The 17822-nt window shown below is 39.3% G+C and overlaps 7 protein-coding genes across 7 annotated transcripts; 2 read left to right on the top strand and 5 right to left on the bottom strand.

Moving 5' to 3' along the window:
- Positions 1 to 475: 475 nt before the first annotated feature.
- Positions 476 to 963, bottom strand: RHIMIDRAFT_235002 (uncharacterized protein; the record flags this gene model as incomplete). Its single annotated transcript, XM_023608277.1, has 2 exons — positions 476 to 863; positions 935 to 963. The coding sequence occupies 2 exons, from the start codon at positions 961 to 963 to the stop codon at positions 476 to 478; spliced, it is 417 nt and encodes a 138-aa protein (XP_023469369.1).
- Positions 964 to 2649: 1686 nt separating this feature from the next.
- On the bottom strand, positions 2650 to 2935 carry RHIMIDRAFT_235001 (uncharacterized protein; the record flags this gene model as incomplete). The annotated part of the gene is made up of 2 exons (XM_023608276.1): positions 2650 to 2777; positions 2836 to 2935. The coding sequence occupies 2 exons, from the start codon at positions 2933 to 2935 to the stop codon at positions 2650 to 2652; spliced, it is 228 nt and encodes a 75-aa protein (XP_023469368.1).
- Positions 2936 to 3129: 194 nt separating this feature from the next.
- RHIMIDRAFT_235000 (uncharacterized protein) lies at positions 3130 to 4084 on the top strand (the record flags this gene model as incomplete). Its single annotated transcript, XM_023608275.1, has 4 exons — positions 3130 to 3166; positions 3220 to 3399; positions 3454 to 3580; positions 3634 to 4084. 4 exons carry the CDS (start codon positions 3130 to 3132, stop codon positions 4082 to 4084), a joined length of 795 nt encoding a protein of 264 aa, XP_023469367.1.
- A 927-nt stretch (positions 4085 to 5011) lies between these two features.
- RHIMIDRAFT_234999 (uncharacterized protein) lies at positions 5012 to 7115 on the top strand (the record flags this gene model as incomplete). Its single annotated transcript, XM_023608274.1, has 9 exons — positions 5012 to 5033; positions 5089 to 5660; positions 5709 to 5756; positions 5816 to 5924; positions 5972 to 6031; positions 6085 to 6243; positions 6311 to 6504; positions 6556 to 6704; positions 6758 to 7115. 9 exons carry the CDS (start codon positions 5012 to 5014, stop codon positions 7113 to 7115), a joined length of 1671 nt encoding a protein of 556 aa, XP_023469366.1.
- Positions 7116 to 7143: 28 nt separating this feature from the next.
- Positions 7144 to 8805, bottom strand: RHIMIDRAFT_286764 (SPX-domain-containing protein; the record flags this gene model as incomplete). The annotated part of the gene is made up of 2 exons (XM_023613411.1): positions 7144 to 7217; positions 7353 to 8805. The coding sequence occupies 2 exons, from the start codon at positions 8803 to 8805 to the stop codon at positions 7144 to 7146; spliced, it is 1527 nt and encodes a 508-aa protein (XP_023469365.1).
- Positions 8806 to 9136: 331 nt separating this feature from the next.
- RHIMIDRAFT_191458 (uncharacterized protein) lies at positions 9137 to 9427 on the bottom strand (the record flags this gene model as incomplete). The annotated part of the gene is made up of 1 exon (XM_023605954.1): positions 9137 to 9427. A coding segment is annotated over one exon (291 nt), but the record flags the coding sequence as incomplete, so codon positions are not given.
- Positions 9428 to 11848: 2421 nt separating this feature from the next.
- On the bottom strand, positions 11849 to 17621 carry RHIMIDRAFT_273153 (uncharacterized protein). The gene is made up of 17 exons (XM_023612367.1): positions 17521 to 17621; positions 17441 to 17469; positions 16374 to 17397; positions 14628 to 16322; positions 14443 to 14575; positions 13922 to 14384; positions 13704 to 13863; positions 13527 to 13648; positions 13415 to 13472; positions 13288 to 13365; positions 12787 to 13230; positions 12701 to 12728; positions 12557 to 12652; positions 12472 to 12496; positions 12210 to 12418; positions 12100 to 12159; positions 11849 to 12050 (listed from the first exon to the last, which is right to left on the bottom strand). The coding sequence occupies exons 1-17, from the start codon at positions 17573 to 17575 to the stop codon at positions 11915 to 11917; spliced, it is 4815 nt and encodes a 1604-aa protein (XP_023469363.1). The 5' UTR covers positions 17576 to 17621; the 3' UTR covers positions 11849 to 11914.
- Between the last annotated feature and the right edge of the window lie 201 nt (positions 17622 to 17822).

Below are 17822 nucleotides of genomic sequence, written 5' to 3'. Positions count from 1 at the left end.
TTCTCAATCGTGCCTTTAAGCTTATGATTTGTCTGAAAAGCATAAAGTCATGATATGCAAGTTGATAAACTAGTATCCAATCTTTTCTTTATAGCCCCACAGGTTTCCTTTTTTAGTATTTTCTGTTTCTCTCAGCTTCACGTTGGGCAAAAAGCTTGCACCACGAGCAGTTTCGTCTTATCGATAGGACCATGATAATTGCCAGTAACGCATGATAAGTTCTTTTACTGTTTGCATTGATATCAAGCGCTGGCTTATCAGTAAATATACTCGAGGGAATTCATCCTCCTTTTTTACAGCTGTTGGTTCAATCCCACGAACTTTTCATGCTTGTGAAAGGGATGAATGGCTTGTAATTTCTTATTTCGCTTATACTCCAAGCATTTGGATTAACTTTCTCACTGGTATAAAATAGATGAAGGCCATCACAAGGCGATGATGATAAATACATTCTCTGGGTAAAATAATGTTTTTATTATGAAGATGATGCTGACGACGACGACGATGGTAATGGTTTCCTGGCCAACTGCTGCTTTAGATACTCATTCTCTTTCTTCAAATGATCTCGTTCTGTACACAGCTGATTCACCGCTTGTTCAAGCAATAATTTCTCTAGACTCCACTTTTCCATCAATTCTGCCTCCTTTTGATTCATTTGATGTATATATTGTATTGTACGGTTTAACACGCTACTCTTATTCTTTTCACACCCAGGTACTAAAATAGCTAGCTCACTGATTCCTTTATTGATTGCTGTACGTCGACGTCTTTCCACTAATTTATGATTTTCTCGTCGTTTGTTAATCAGCTCTTGATCTTTTTGTTTGGGTGGTGTGGGTGGTAGTGAGGGACTGTCTTGACATCTACACGAATCAATAATTGGCACACAAGCATATATATACACACACACGAGAAGAAAATAGTCAAGACTTACTCTGTTGCTGATTGTTCTGTTTTACTCATTATTTAAGGAGGCAAAAAATAGAGAAGGGAAAAAGAAAAAGAGATGATATTACTATGCAATCATGTGATATATGCTGTTCTTGAAATCAAAACTGAGGAGGCCCATAATAAAAACCCGAATAGTAGGCCGATGAATGATTCAGAAGGTACACCTTTTCCTTTTTAAAAGGGACTCAATGCTTATTGAATGTATAGCGTTTCCCAAATAAACCTGAATTAACTTATCATCTAGGCTCCGTTTACATTATGTCTGTGCAAATAAGTGACCATGTTATTCAAAGTATCCACTGTATTCATTGATGAATGGATCGACGGATAAACTCATCAGAAGTTTTTATTCTGAGCCAGGAGAGGCAGATGTTGATTTTATAAACTGAAATTATGTTTGGTAACAGATCTTTGAATATTCTATTTCATCAATGGTTTTCGCCTACAGGTTTTTAACCTAAATCGAGACGATTAGAAAAATTGAACTGGAGATATGTAACAAAAAAAGAAACAAGTATTTCCTGCACGCAAACCAAAAAATATTTACCTGCATTAAATTGTTTAAGCGGTAACTTAAGCGGACAATTTTGTTCTCTTCTCTGTGAGGATTCATCGTTCGATATGTCGTTGATCTAACATGATTTGAATATTGATAGCATATGTTTGTAGCTTGATATAGCTGTTTTGTAAGGCAATACTTTTAGGAAAAATTGCATTTCTTAGATCTAGATAATATATTTCTTTTGATTCTTTTGTTTCATGGCTGTAGTAACTGTTTAAGACATCCTCAAAGGCTGATTTTGCTTAAATATACTCTAGGAATACGTCGGCATCCATTGCTGATGATCTTGTTTTACTTTGAATCTCCTCAGTTTAACCAACTTTTTCAGGCTTTGTCTTCTTCCTTTGTATTCTGAAACGTCGTGATTGCTTTGACCTACAAATGCTAGTGAATCATAATATTTGCTTATTTTCCGCCGTACTTATTTCTTTCATACAATAAAGTAAATCATGGCGGTTTAAACCTATCAAAACGCAGCTTCCGTTTGTTGAAAGAAGTTCGGTTCGAGTTAATGTTTCGATATGTTTAACATTATTATCATCCTCGATTTTTGTCTCTTTTGGTTTCTGCGATCTATTGTTGTCTGTTCCTGATCTTTTCCGAGATGTGTCAAAGTATTGCTTAATAATGGAGGCACCAATCCTATCTGTTTCAATGGTGCCTTCAAACTGTAGAGTTTTTCCTAGACCTTGGTTCTCTATGGCCGTCTTTCTAAATTAATAACTTTGCCCCAGATAGTTAACTTATTTTCCTTCTTGTTCTTGTATTTTAGGATATGATAGTTTACTATAGTTGCGTCTAAGGCCATGTATCCAAGGATGGACGAGCTTTGTAAAAGATACCATTGATAGTCTTTAATATATGTAAGCTTTTTGAAAACTATACTCGGTAGGGTACATTGAAAGCAGTTCTTTTACTTGATTCGTGGCATCAACATTCAAAATATCATCACTTGATATTTGCTACTTTGCTACTGCAAGCTTGACTTTCATACAAGTCAGCGTAACTGTTCTCTTGATAGTCTCTTGGATGACGTAGTCGGTGTATCGTTCTTCAGTCATTTCCTTGCGAAGACGGTTAGACTCTTCTTTTTTCTTGTATATACTGTTCAAAGACATCCGAAGTCTGTTACCAAACTAAGCTTTGATATTATTGAAATAAGCTGTTTGTATTTTGGTGCATTCATACAAGGCCATCTGTTGAGCATGCACAAGCTTGGGCGGTGTATAATTGACGACTTGGGCAATATACATCTTTGTGATTGCTATTTAATTGTCTATACAGACTGACAGGTGCACTGAGTTTTGATCTCCCCGTCTTACTTCCATCATGGACTAGTCTGTGAACAACAGATAAAAATACTTCAACAAAGAAGCCTTTTACAACGTAGTTGTTTAGGTCAAATTCATTGGTTTGCTCCATCTCATTTGTACAGATTGATGTTCAAACTTTTTGGAGACTTGCCAAGCAATGTGGCAACAAGATCAAACCAGATCAAAAGAATGATAAGGATTTAACTTTATGATACTTTAATGTCTTTGATTTTTCAAAAATAGACTACAAGATACTTGAGAGTTTGATCTCACGTTCCAAGAAGTTTGCGTACGTATGCTTACATGGCTTTTATTTTTGAGCAAAACAAATGTTGTCATTGTATAAATGTGATCACTACTGATGGTTATGCTGTATTCTTCATGCTTAAAAAGCTGTCTCCATACAAGATGAGCCTAGAAGAGAACCAAAGGCATCCAAAGATTTTGCTGATATAGTTGACGATGCAGAAATTTGGGCTGTTGATCCTGGTATATCAACTATCTTTACTGCAGTAGACTCTACAGAACACGAACGTATCCGAACAACAAGCTTGGAAGAATACTATCATTTGTGTGATTACAATCTTGCTACAAGAAGATGAAAAGAACACTAAGAGTATCATTTAGACGAATTTAAGTATATTAGTAAATTATCCACTTTAAAAACTGCAAACTTAACCTCATTTTTACTAGCTGCCTCTACATGTCTACAAAACTACCAAAGAATCTATAGCTACTACTATCAAAATAAATGGTATATCGCTCTCTTACATGGTGTGTATTTTAATAACGCTGTGTATGACATAGGTTTCAAAAGCTAAAGTTCAAGACGTGTATCAACAAGCAAAAAGGAACTCAAGAAATTGTTAAAAAACTCTTTGACAACAGCAAAAAGTATAACAAATCAAGTACAGTTGGCCCTAAAAACCAAAAACCAAACAAAAGCAAACATGTACCTCTACCTCCTGCTGACCTCCCTTCCTCTTCTCAACGAAAGCGAATCATTGCGTTCGGAAATGGTTCTTTTTGTTCAAGTATGAAAGGAAAACGAGCTGCGCTTACTAAACGTATTGCTGAAAAAATCAAGCGAAAATGCAAACAATCTAATGAGGGAACCGAATTTGTTTCGATTGACGAGTATTTAACGAGTCAGATCTGTAACAAATGCAAATCCAAACAATTAAATAATGTCTCAATTACCAGATCAGAGCGAAGAGTACACTCTATCCTCAAGTGTGATTCTTGTGGTACGGTTTGAAATCGCGATGTGAACAGTGCATTTAAATATATATAGTATCTTTGTTTACAAATCAAAACATGACAATGAAAGTCATCCCCTTTCAAAAGATCTTCAAAAGACTAACGGTGCTCCCTGGATTTAATGCGCTGTCCATAACGGTAGTGCATTCCCTAACGCCTCGGTGAGTATAAAATGAACAATACGCTATTTTTATTTATTATTCTTCTAGTTAAGTCTTATTTAGGAGTCTGCAGTGATATCAATCGAAATATCTACTTGAGCAATTGTCCGCAGATCTTTTGGCTTGTGGACACAAAGTTTTGAGGAAATATCTATTTCTTTTTTTGTTACATATGTCCAACTCAATTTTTCTAATCATCTCAATGTAGGTTAAAAATCTGTATTTAACAAAATACTCATCATTAAGCTACCCAATTAAGCATACATACAACCTGCTCCGCTGTTATGGTTACCATATTAATAATTAAAATCGACACAATAAAGTAATGGATGTGAAGAAACGAGTTCCTTATTTCGTACTTCTTCTGCTGCTCCATTCATACTTTATCTTTTCTCATCCACACTCTAATCGCCCTCCTCAACACATTCTTTCTCCTAACTATAGATTCATAAGGCTGACGGAGCAAAGATGACAAACCTAAGTTTAAGACAATTTGATCCAGAAACATTGTATCAGGAGGGCAAATTGATTTCCATCAGTGATGAACAAAGTGAGAGAGGAAAGAGGTAAATTAGGTGTAAAATAGTTTGAGGATCAACAGGATATCAATAATCAAGAAACGTAAGGGAAATCATGTAGAAGTCGGGCTTTTTTTATTGTTAAACTGCGACCTACTTCCGAATTGGCAGGGTGCGACTTGTATTTTTGTTGGCAAACACATTTTTTTTTTCTCTCTCTTTCCACTTTTTATTAATAAAAGAAAGATGTCAATGAAAAAGCTCCAAGGTAAACAAGTGATTCACTTGATAAGCATTTGTTTATTAATATTGTGATTTTAAAGCCGAGATCGACAGAGTATTGAAAAAAGTAAGCGAAGGTGTTGAAACCTTTGACAGCATTTACGACAAGATTCAATCGACCAACAACACAAACCAAAAAGAAAAATATGAACAAGACTTGAAAAAGGAAATCAAGAAACTGCAGCGACTGCGTGATCAAATCAAGACATGGCTTTCTTCAAACGACGTCAAGGATAAATCAGCACTACTCGAAAACAGAAAACTGATCGAATCAGAAATGGAGCGGTTCAAAACAGTCGAACGTGAAATGAAGACAAAAGCATTTTCAAAAGAAGGCTTGTTGCAGCGAGAGCGATTGGATCCTAAAGAAAAGGAAAAAGCAGACGCTGTCGATTGGATCACAAATACGGTAGATGAATTGTCTCGACAAATCGAATTTGCAGAAGCTGAAATTGAGACGATGCAAGGGACAACAAAGCGAGGGAAAAAGGATCACGCAAAGGCAGAGAGGATTAGTGAATTGGAACATTTTATCGAAAGGAATCGATGGCACACGAATCGATTGGAGCTCGTTCTGAGGTTATTGGAAAATGGCCAACTATCCGCAGAGAAGGTAATACAATGGTAAACATTTGCTTTTATTCATCCCTCTTTTTTTTAGGTTGTAGGAATTCAGGATGATGTGCAGTATTATCTTGAATGCAATCAGGTATAGCGAAAGAAAAGAGGCGTTTTAATCTACGTCTATTTACTTTATTTCTTTTGAAGGAACCTGATTTTGAAGAAGATGAGTATATCTATGACGATCTGAATCTAGAGGCAGAAGAGGCACTGTATAACGTTCGTACAGAGGATCAGCTCACACCATCTGTGGAAGGTATATTGTCATTTTACCCTTTAAAACAATATCTCACCTTTTATTAGAGGATAAGCAGGTAAAGGAAGAAGAACCACCAATAAAGCCAAGTAAGGCGCCAGCGAGTAGTAAGGAGATCAACTGTTTTTAAAAAAGCGAGATACTTAATAAATATTGATAGTAAAACCAGCGTCAACGCCGCAAAGGCAAAACTCGTTACCGACAAAGCCAGCAGAGTCGCCCACCAGTACTCCCAAGTATGCACAGGCTGCTGCTACCGTTGCTCCAACCGTTGCTCCAACCGTCCCTGCTACGATTACTACTGTAGATGAGAATAAAGGTAACGAGAAATTCTTCTTTTGTTGGAACCAAACAAGGAAAAAATCAATATACTCATATCAATATAGAAAAACCTGCCGAGCCAACCAAGGTGATCTCTGCTTGGGCAGAGCCTATCAAGATTGTTGAGCAACCAAAGCAATCACCACAACCGCTACCACAAACACAGCCACAACAGCAACAGCAACCCCAAGTACAACCATCACAACCATTACAACAACAACAACAACAACAAAGCACGCCTGGTGCGCTGCCAAAAGTTGTAAGTCAAATATTTCTTGAGAATGCATTCAACTAAGATTTGTCAATATAGCCCAAAGAAGAACTACCGCTTCCACCATCCCTGGCGGACCTAGCATCTTCATTCGAGGCTATCAAGAGCCGAACCCAGGATCCGCAATACACAAACCGTATGCTCGAGTCCAGTTTACAATTTGTACCTGACCTCATTGACTCTGAACGGTAGCACTATAAAATGACATAGTGTGCTTATCTAATCTTTTTATTTGCTGTAGACCGAAAGTGTATCAGCCTCAAACACCGCAGATCACACCATCTTACTACCCACAACAGCCCTTGGCTATTTTTGAGAACCCGAGCCTTTTTGAAAAATTTGATATGGATGCATTGTTTTTTATATTCTATTACCAACAAGGCACCTATCAACAATATTTGGCAGCGAAAGAGCTCAAGAAGCAATCATGGCGATTTCACAAGAAATACCTCACTTGGTTCCAACGACATGAGGAGCCCAAGGTGATCACGGACGACTATGAGCAGGGCACTTATATCTATTTTGATTACGAAAATGCATGGTGTCAGCGTAAAAAGACAGAGTTTAGATTTGAATATCGGTACTTAGAGGATGCTTAAATAAAACTATACTTTTTTATTATTATGATTATTGCTGTTGTAGTTGCTGTGCTGGTAAAGGTTTGGGCTTTTGCTTCTTTTGTGTACGTTTCAGACCAGAGCCTGCACCAGTGGTAGGTTCATTTGATTTTGCGACATCGTTCAATCGACGTTCCTCGGCCTCCATGGCACGTCTATATTGACCATCGATTAAGGGCTTGAAGGATTTGGAACGTGTTAGACCAAAATTGGTAGCACGTGGTTTACGAATATCAATATCCATTTCTGGTAACCACCAAGGCAATAAAGGCATCTGATCACGGAAGAAGTAACATGCACCGTGAAGGTACTTACTGAACCGAGGCACTTCATGTACCAGATGAGAATCGACAAGCTTGGTGAGCCATTCTGGAGGTTGTTGACCGAGATGAGTCTGCAGCTTGGTTTCCAAGACAGCGTAAGGGAAACGACAGATTTCTTTTTCGTCCAACTGGGGGAAAGGATAATCGATGCCTACATCAGGACGACGCCAGACGTCGTCGTTTTCCCTACGGATCTTACCATCTGTGTTATCTTCGCGAATGAAACAGAGGTCGGTGTCTAAGCTCACTCGGACACGTTGGTCACCGGGCAGCTGGAAGGCTGTACGGTTGTAGAATGCACGCAAGATAGGTTTCAAGTGCTTTTCTTTGAATGATTTTTGAACGCCACTGGCAATGAAATGTGTATCTTTACAAATCTTTTCATCCACGCCCTTTTCCCTTAAACGATCTGCAATTTCATCTGCTGACAACTCACCCTTGACAAATCTGTGAACGTCATCTACACTCAATCTAAAACGATCCTTGACGGAGGCGCCATCTAACCAGGATGCATGGTGGGTCTTGCGCTCGATAAAGATGTTTGGGGATTCCATAGGACCATACCATCGGAAACGAATCGCCTCGGCTCCCTCATCACGCTGAAGACGACCAGTATAAAGATCAAAATCTTCGTTATCATAATAAACACTGGAAATTGCACTATCGCTCGCTTCGTACTTTTTGTCCTTGTTGAAAATCAAGACAGGTAAGTGAAGCATGATGATGGACTTGACCTCCGTGACATTGTCGGGGTGAATCCAGTACTTGGCTGTCGCACGTTCAAATGCGTTCTGGTCTCCACCTGCTGCTGCGTTACCTGTACGGGGTCTGCCTTGAAGACGACAAAGATCGTGGAGAGCAGAGATATAGACAATAGCCACATCGAATCGTTGCTTGTCCAGAGGCTTGGCTCGTAATTGGGGAATAAAGTCTTGTTGTAAGTGAAGACCAGTCCATTTATCATGTTTCTTGAGGATTTTTTGGAAACCAATATAGTTCAGACGGGTAAACTTGGCCAAATCGTTCACATCGAACAGAACCTCGGTTAGTGCGTCGTCCATAATATTCCAGTTTTGCTCAGAGGACCAAGAAGGGTTATTCATGAACGTCTGAAGTGTACGTTCACAATAGCTGATACGAGCCTCTACTTCAGCTAATTTGGCACCAATAAAGTCATATACTTTTTCTAATTCATTCTCTAGTAAATGAATAAAGTCTTTTTCGTCTTGTTCTGTCCAGCCATGGTCGAGCTGTCTTGCTTTCAGCTCGGTCTTTAGCACGTCATAGTTAATATAGGATAGACGCCAGGGAGCAAAGATGCCCTTCTTTAATTGTTCTGCGAATTTCATGTTTTTTTATTTGTAAAAAGGAAGACCAAGAAAATATTAAAAAAGTAAAAAAAGAATACTATTACCTGGCAACGAACCCAGCCAATGAATTTAATGCCAGCAGTACCGTGATGTTCTATATATAGAAACAATATCAAAAGAAGAATTTGCCATGGAATCAAGGGTAATTGTTTTATCCGGTTTTATATTAAATAATCGTTTAAAAAAATTACTGCTGGCGTGTTTGGTTATTGGTCCCTAGGTATGTTCCCGGTGTTGAAGGATGCTCCCAGCGCAAAACAAAATTGAGCTATTAATAAGTTAACTGAAACGTTGTTATCTGACTTTTTTTTAATATATTTACCACCATTGCAGCCACAAGTAAGCAACATAATCCAAATGGACCAAACAGGTCATCATATCGCATATGAGGCGTATTATGGATCTGATATGCTCTATATCTATATCTACCAAACGCATATAATGCAATGACTGCTGCAATTCCAAAGAATGTACTACCAGCAATCATACTGATATAGTCACCGAAATTGAGTAGCGTCAAGGCAGCTGTCAGGATTAACATTGAAAACTTTAGCCAATCGATAAATGTACGTTCATTTGCAAAAAATATTTTAGGTTCCAGCGTTGATTGCTTTTTCTTCTTCTTCTTTGGCTTCTCTTCTTCTCCTTCTTCTTCTTCATCATTTCGTATAAGCGCATACCCTACAGATTGGTTGTTTCGGCCTTGATAATATGCATCTTTAAATGATGATGATGTATTCCAAGTAAGTGTCGACGCCATCGAAAGAGTGACTTTACCTTCGGAACCGTCGATTTCCTTTCCCGACAATGGCGGTACCCAAAGGGCAAAAGCAGGCACTTGATGATTACATAACCATGCTGGTAAAAGCATCAGTTGTTCAAAATATAATCTGGCGATGCCATCTATAAAAATGGAAAAACGTGGCACGGGTTGCAATAGATCGCCAGGTAATAGCCATGACAGATCTGTATTACTCTTTATTTCCAAAAGAGCAAACGGGCAAGACACCCTCTGACACCACGGTATGCTGTACATGACGTCAGTATAGAGTGATACAGATAGCCCTGTACTATGGTAAGACAATTGACATTGATAATCGGCCCAAAGCTTTGGTCTGAGTTCATCTGTTATCTCTTCACCATGAACCACGGTTGCATCTTCATCACGCTCAAGCAATGAGGTGTAATGTGAAAAGTGATTGTCGTCTGCAAAAATCGATGTGACTGTACGTTTGTCCGTGCTGCACTGCGGGTAATGGAATATGAGAATAGCGTTGATCTCTTCAATATATTCAGGCTTCAGCAAATAGTATTGAGCTTGTTCATTTGCATCATTTTTTGAAAGAAGCATCAATTTACTGCACAATGTATCTAATCGTTGGGTATCCAAGCATCTTGCTTCCACTAACAATGGACACTTTAGAGACAAAAGTGTGTCATGCTCTTGTATCAACTGCTCAATCGCTCCGTAGTTCACTCGAATAAATTTGGCTAGTTCTCGCAAATCAGCCATGATATCAATCCATTCTTTATTAATATCGACATATGGCTGTGACCTTTCGCAGTAGGCTATCCTAGCTTCCAACTCCCTTTCTTTTCTACGAATGAAGAAATCCACCTTTCTAATTTCCGTTTTTAGTACGACTAAAAAGTCTTGCTCATCTTTGTCCTTCCATTCATCTGCATAATGATATAATCCTTCATGAATTACTTCATAAGCAATGTATTCAATGGACCATGGAGGATAAATATTGGAGCAAAAGGTATCTAAAAACATAATGTAAAAAAGAAAAAGGATGGAAGAAAGGGCTGCATAAACGCTTGGAGTTATTATTATCAATCGTTGTTTTTATTTATCCGGTTTCAAAGCTTTTGAAAAATCAAATAGACAGCGTGAACAATAGGCACGAAATCATCAATTGTTTCAATATCAATCATTTCTTCCTCTTCTTCTTCCGATCTTGGTTTCTGTTGACGATCCTTGGAGTACCCATCAGGCACGGTGACCACGAGCTCCTTGAGTCGGATATCGTCTCGTCCGACTGCCCGTTCAATGTCCTCTAGGATAAGCATTGACATCGGCCACAACTTGCCGCTGATTGGATCGCGAATATCTTGAGCACCAATGATAAGCATACCTTTGGGCGCTAAGCGCTGAACGGCTTCTTTAGCAATATCAACTAGTGTCTGTCGATAGGAATTGATGTACCGCGGTAGAATCTGCTGATGACCGACAATCATCAAGACCAAGTCGCTTTCGACATAGGGTGATTTGCTCATCATGTTTTCATAATGAATAATATCATCGGATTTCTCGCTTAGTTCAGATATGAGGCCCTAGCGCAATCAGATAAGTTTATAGAAAAAAGGCCAAAAAAAAGTAAATAATTACAAGCTTCAAGAGTGTCTTGTTGTTTTCTTCAATTCTTTTTAGTCGTTGTCGCTCATAGTCTGATATTTCTTCTTGTTCTTCATTCGTTTCATTGTCCTTTTCCAGCTCGGCTAAAGAAAAAGTAAGTCTAATCATTGAAGATCAACAAGACAAAATACAAACCTGGTTTCATAGGCTGTTGTTTTTGATGAGGCTCCTAAAAGGATTTATAGAAATGAAAATGCATGTAAAGCTCATCTTATATGTTTTACCTCTAGATCAAGCTCTATATGTTCCCAGTTACCATCATCCTTACCAAATCTCTCAACCATTCTCGAGATGCACAGCTGATCAAATCGAAAAGAATCGGTAGGCTTAAATACCCAAACGGTGCCCATCACTACGCTCTTTCTCATGATGGCCGAACTAGGCACACCACGAAGCGTGCGCTTGGTGGGAATACGATCTATAAGAGGGATATTAGTCTACTGCTGTAAGAGATAAACAAAACAATACGTTGATCCTCTTCGTTAATCAACATGCGATCAATGTTCTCTTTGGGTATCTTTCGGAAAGTGCAAATGAATTCGTGCGTAAATACTAAAAAGTCGAATTGTACACAAAGATAAGTGCCTAACCCAAATGCTGAGCAGTAACGCTGTCTCTTGATGATCTATCCTCTAGCATGTTAACCCCTTCAAGTGAAGAGAGCAAAGGTTAACTTACCAATTCTTCAAGTTCGAAACCTTCATCGATGTAAAGTCTAAACATATGATATCCAACGGGTATATAAAAGCAGTGTTCTCGGTTATCACCAATGCCCAACGTCAATCTTCGGCTCATCTTTAGTAACCTAGAACAAAGAATGAGATACTGTCTAGGGGATTAACTCTATGATTTACCTCCAGCTTTCGCTCACAACCTTCGCGTATTCTTTATTGAATTCTTCAACAGTTGTGAATCTGTTCAAAAGTTTAATTAAACTTCGCACACAAAGAAGAAACACACATACCTTGAGAGATCTCCATCCAAGTGAGTTGAATATGTAACACAATCCTTGTATGGAGGATGCGAAAGGATATGATGAAACGACTCGTCTGTGAACAACGCGCCTGTTAACTGCCGAGAATCAGCTTGGGCAATAATAGGTCGGTACTCGGCTGAAGTGAGCCCAGGAGGCACTTCAAAAGCACAATTGCGTTGAGATAGCGAGATGGCAGCCTAGAAAAAGAAAAATCAGTAGGATTAATCACAAGTATTTGTTTGAATCATACAGGGTTGATATCAACGCCAATGCATCTGACAAACGTGAGCAAATATGTGAGTGAGTAGATCATACATATGTAAAGAATGATGTACCTTCGCTGCAACAAGAAGCATTCAATAGCATCTGTACCTCTACCTAGAAAATTGGATAAAATTCTTTCATCTTTAGCTGTATGCTTTAGAATCGCTCTTGTAGATGTGTGAGTTTAATATAACATTCTGCATTTCTAATCTTACCGACGAACTGTCTGAGGGAGCCATGTTCCTATAACAATAAATTACATTAATTCTTACAATTGATCAACCTACAGGGGCGTTCTTACCATGATAATCAGTTCCTGAATGAGTAGCCCATCGTGGAGCACGCCCGGGAATATCAAAATAAGTCGACTCAAAGGCGAGTGAGAACAGTTGGTTTGGCTGTGGCTCATACGAAGTCAATCTCTGTCCGACAACAGCAGCTTCGCTATCGATTTTGATCGCTGCTTCTCTCGTGAAATAAGGTTTATGTGAGTAGTCTTCAATCGAAGTCATGTACTGCTGCTCAGCGTTGTGAATTACAAGCGGCATGTCACTTGTAGGTCGCTCGTCGTTATCTACCATTAGAGCCAATTCAAAGCAAGGATTGCACATCATTACACCACCATCGTATGCTTTTCTCCAGCTCTCTGCTTCTGTTGTGCCGCAGTAGCAGCAGGAGATAGGTGCAGATCCATCAGGTAACTTGCGGCGTTTACGAGGGAATAGCAACTTCTTCTTCTTTGCATCTAAAGATTAATCCATGATTAATACAACAACAAAAGCCCATAAACAAAGATAATTACTAGCTTCGCGTGCTTCTTCTTTCTTTCGGGCAGCTTCTCTTGCCTTTTGTGCCTCCATTTCCTTGATGATAGCAAGGGCTAAAATATAATGTTAATGACATATATCACCAGCAGGTGAGCATATTACATGTTTCTTCAAAATCGTCTTCATTATGAGGATGGTCCTCTGGGAATTTTTCAAAACACTGCATAAGTCATTAGTCACACCTGAGCAGCAGTGAACGGTTATATATAATTACCCCATTACATAGGTCAAACGATGAGAAATAACTGGAAGATGAGCAAGGTACACAAGTGAACCAGGACTCTTCTTCCATCTTTTTGCCACATCCGTCGCAGTTGAACACATTCACATAGGTATCTGCAATAAAGTGTTTAATAAAACAAGAAGGTTAATACATGCTTTTGTATATTACCTTTCTTATTGTAATAAGCTTCATGAACCGAGCACCAGAATATGACGCCGCTCTTGAAGTAACTCACAGGCTTTTGTGAACAAGGCAAGTGGAAACTCTTGGAGCACTTTGATTCAAAGCAGCCTATTGTTGCACCCTTTTCTTTGCATACATAACAACGCTATAAATAAGAAGAGATGTCAATTCCATCCTTTTTTCCTTTTGTTATGCTACTCTACCATGCCTCTGCCACGTCTAAGAGCCAGAGTGACATTGTACCATTTACCTTCAGGCGTACAAAACACTTCAGGCGAGTACCTTGCACAAGCATCATGTGCCCAAAATGACCGTTTCTTTTCAACACCATTCTTATTGTATGTAGCAATGATAAACGGGCCAATAAAAGAGCCCAAGTCTTCAGACGTATCATCGTCATCGTTACAGAATGCGCATACTTTTCTTCTCTTCCATCGCTTTAGAAACTTGTAGCCTTGATCGCCCTCTATTGCTGTTTCGCCTGTGAAAATACTACTAGCATCTTGCTCTTCTTGCTGGTGCTCCTCCTCTAGCACATCCTCTTCCCAGACAGTGACAAGTTCTCCCTTGATCGGCCTGGGGCCTGCTTCAGCGTCAATGACTGCTTGAATAGCAAAACTGGAGCGAGGGTGTTCATGCCAGAATGGGAAGTTTTGATCAAAGCATCTAACAAGAGTATACAAATGGTTTGATGCATATCAATTAGTAAATATGGTATTCATACCTCAGACAAAGCTCAAAGCTGCGATAGTCATAGCCAATAGATGGGTTTTCACAATATGTACAGTAGTACCTAAACTGCTTAATGACTACATTACATTGGTTACAGTATACTTTCCATGAGTCCATTTCAACCACTATACCAAATGTATCAACTTTTATTCTATATACTAATCGTTATTTATGTACCTTCTATATTCTCCTCTTCTTCGTTAGGTTCCTTGTGATATTCTCCTTGACCTTCTTCCTCTTGTACATCATCTAATGTAAGCCTCTTTCTGTTCAATTTCTTGGGAGCTGGCTGGAGCTGGAGCTGGTGCTGGCATTCAGTAGAGCCGTCCTGCATTATCTTTTCATAGCGCTCTTGGTAATCTGGTTCAATACATTCTACTTGATGGTCATTTTCTATAGGCTGAATGCGCCTACTTCCAACCGTGATGTATTCATCGAATATATCTGGCCAGCCACAATAGTGTACCTTGACCTTATTTTTATGCATAGAAACCAGCCTTGCTTCATACATTTTCTTGTCCAAGTTAAGGACCGTCACGTGCTGCATGTAGTCATAGCCATACACATTTGCCACGAATTCATATTTTTCTGAAGCTTTAGCTTGAGCCACTCGAAGTGAAATGATCTGCTTCTCTTCTTCGGCGCCAGCAGCTGTAGCAGGATACTCTGCGACCTTTTGTTGTTGTTGTAGCTGTTGCTTTTGCTTAACTGCCTTTTTCTTTTTATTTTTGCTTGCTTTTCTGCTTCTCCTTCTGATATTCGGCTCCTCATACTCCTCCTCTTCTTCCTCTGAGCTTGAACTATCACTTTCGACAGGTGCTACTTCCTTGCTCACTTTTTTCTTTTGTTTAATCACTATTTGTTCGCTCTCCAAGAGACCTAATTTTGCATAGTCTTCGGGCCGAATGACTTGATGCTTTCGCTTACGCTTCACCTCATCCTGGACTTCCGGATTTGCCTCTGCAACAAGCAACTCGTTATGCTTTTTCTTGTTTTCTTCTTCTTCCTTGGACAAGATACGTATACGGCGACTGCCCACCATAACCCATTCGTCATAGGCCTCATCCCAGCCATCATAGTGTACCTTGACTTGACCAGGCCGCATCGCCACAAGCCTTCCGCATTCCCAAAAATGCGTTTTACCCGACCTTGTATTCAAGATCTCTACAGGCTGATTATAAGTATAGTTGTAAGGATTTGGGACAAATCCATTTTCATCTTGTAGCTGTCGCATCGCTCTACGTGTGGCAAAGGCGCCAGTTGTAAGAAAAGAAGATTCTGCAGGCTTTTGAGGCTCTTTCTGTTGTTGTTTTTCTTGACGCGTTTCTGGCTCGGGCGTTGGAGTTTTTGATTTTGCTTTCTTTTGACGTAATTTCTTTGTCTTTGGCTCTGGTGTTGACTCTTTGGGCGTTGTCTCTTTTGGCTCATCTTCTGCTTTCTTCTGTTCGTTTACTGCTGGTACTTCTTGAACGTCCAAGTCGACCTGCTGCTTATACTTTTCTTCTTCCTCTGATGACAATAATCTCAACCGACGACTGCCTACGCGAATCCATTCTGATTGATATAAGTCAGGATACCAGACACGGACCTGATCGTCACGCATTTCTCTCAAAAACCCAATACATTCTTTGTTCTTGACATTAAAGGCGACGGCTGCAGCTCGGTTGCGTCGATAGCCAAATGAGTTGGGTCTAAATCCGTATTCGTCTACCATGGCGCGTGCCATACGACGGGTCATGAACACTTCGTTATCGTTAAACAGCTGCTGTGGATCCTTATCCAGTGTTGAGCTAACATAGTCATCGTCTCTACCCTTGGCACGAGGAATAACTGTCAATCCATCCTTCGGGCTGTCTTTTTCCTTATTTTCTTCTAAATAAAAGGTTGATAAATACACATATAACATGTCTAATTATAAAATACCATCTCTTTCTTTCGCAATCACATCAGGAGGCACGATACGTAGTCTTCGACTTCCCATAATGATCCATTCCTGGTCATCCCAGTCGCTATATTTGACTTTTACCTTTCCCTTATCCATTTTCTCAAGCGTTCCACGATACCATATACCGTTAATATTCAAGACTTCAACAACTTGAAGATGTACGTATCCATATGGGTTAGGATAAAATCCGTTCTCTGGATCAGCCAAGGTCTCTGCCGTCTTTCGTGTCATGAATGCGCCGGTTGATACAAATGTCTCCATCTTTTTATTTGTTGATTGGGAATGGCGTGACTGAGTGGGAGGAATGACTGATTTCTTTCCTCTTGTACGTTGCTGTGGTTGCTTCTCTTTTTTCATACTTGGCTGTTCCTGAATGCTCTTATCCAATTTGGCCTTTTTCTTCTTGCCTGCGCTTGTATTGACTGCCAAGCTTTGAATTTTTTCTAAAAGATCACCTAAAAGAATCTTCCATTGATCTGTGCAAGTTGAGCAACAATGAACAGCATCCATAGGACCACGATCTTTGTCATTCAATTGAGCGCATGATTCACACTCTTGTTCTTTCTTATCGTTGGTCAAGTTCATCCATGGTCCCAGTACATCATCATCTGACTGTAAAGTATCCAAAGAGGTTAATGATTCCGAGTCATCATCGAATAGATCAATTGGATCCTCTCCCTGCTCTTCCAAAGATGGTGCTTCCTTTTGTGTCACCTCGTCTTTTTTCTGTTCCTCTTCCTGCCCAACATCCCATCGCGTCTTTTTCCCGTTAGATAACCTGTTTTCTTTCTTGCTACCGTCTGGTAAATACTTGAAAGTAAACTTGGCATCGTCATTCGAATCCTGTAGTTTGTTTTTTCGAACGCGGAAGAGGTTAACAAAAGGTTCCTCTGTCAAAGTTGACTGTTTGTTTGTGGGTTTACTGTTATTGTTGTTACTTTTTAGCAGTAATTTGCCCATAAATGTATCGAATTTTTTCTTGTCCGGTGCATTTTTCTCGGGCTATGTTTGTTATTAAAAGATAAACAGAGGTTAAAACACTTACAGGGTCAGTCCGAGTCTCGAGTTTTAACTCTAAAGAAAAGGTTTGATAAACCTGCACGCTTTTTAATAAGACTGCCTTACCTTCAGTAGTGCCACAGTTTTGAAATAATTGCCAAGCAAAAGGCGTGCTCGACATAGTATGGCGTCTAGTAGAAAAAAGGAACCAAAATATGAAATGAAAAAACCAAGTAGAGTATCTGAAACTTTCAGACTCAACCCTGACTCAAAAAAAAAAAATATCTATCGGAGGTCAAAAACCTTGATAGATTTCATTCTGAAAAAGTATCTTTTTGTCTGTCAATCTAAAAATGCATAGACTCGTCTGTACAGTGCGGCTGATAAATGTGGTCCGCTTTGAAAAAATATATGTCGCCTTTCTTTCC

This window comes from Rhizopus microsporus (genome assembly GCF_002708625.1).
Source record: "Rhizopus microsporus ATCC 52813 unplaced genomic scaffold scaffold_3, whole genome shotgun sequence".
NCBI lineage: Eukaryota > Fungi > Mucoromycota > Mucoromycetes > Mucorales > Rhizopodaceae > Rhizopus > Rhizopus microsporus.
The sequence above is the reverse complement of the archived record's forward strand: the minus strand, read 5'-3'. Positions and strand labels throughout refer to the sequence as shown.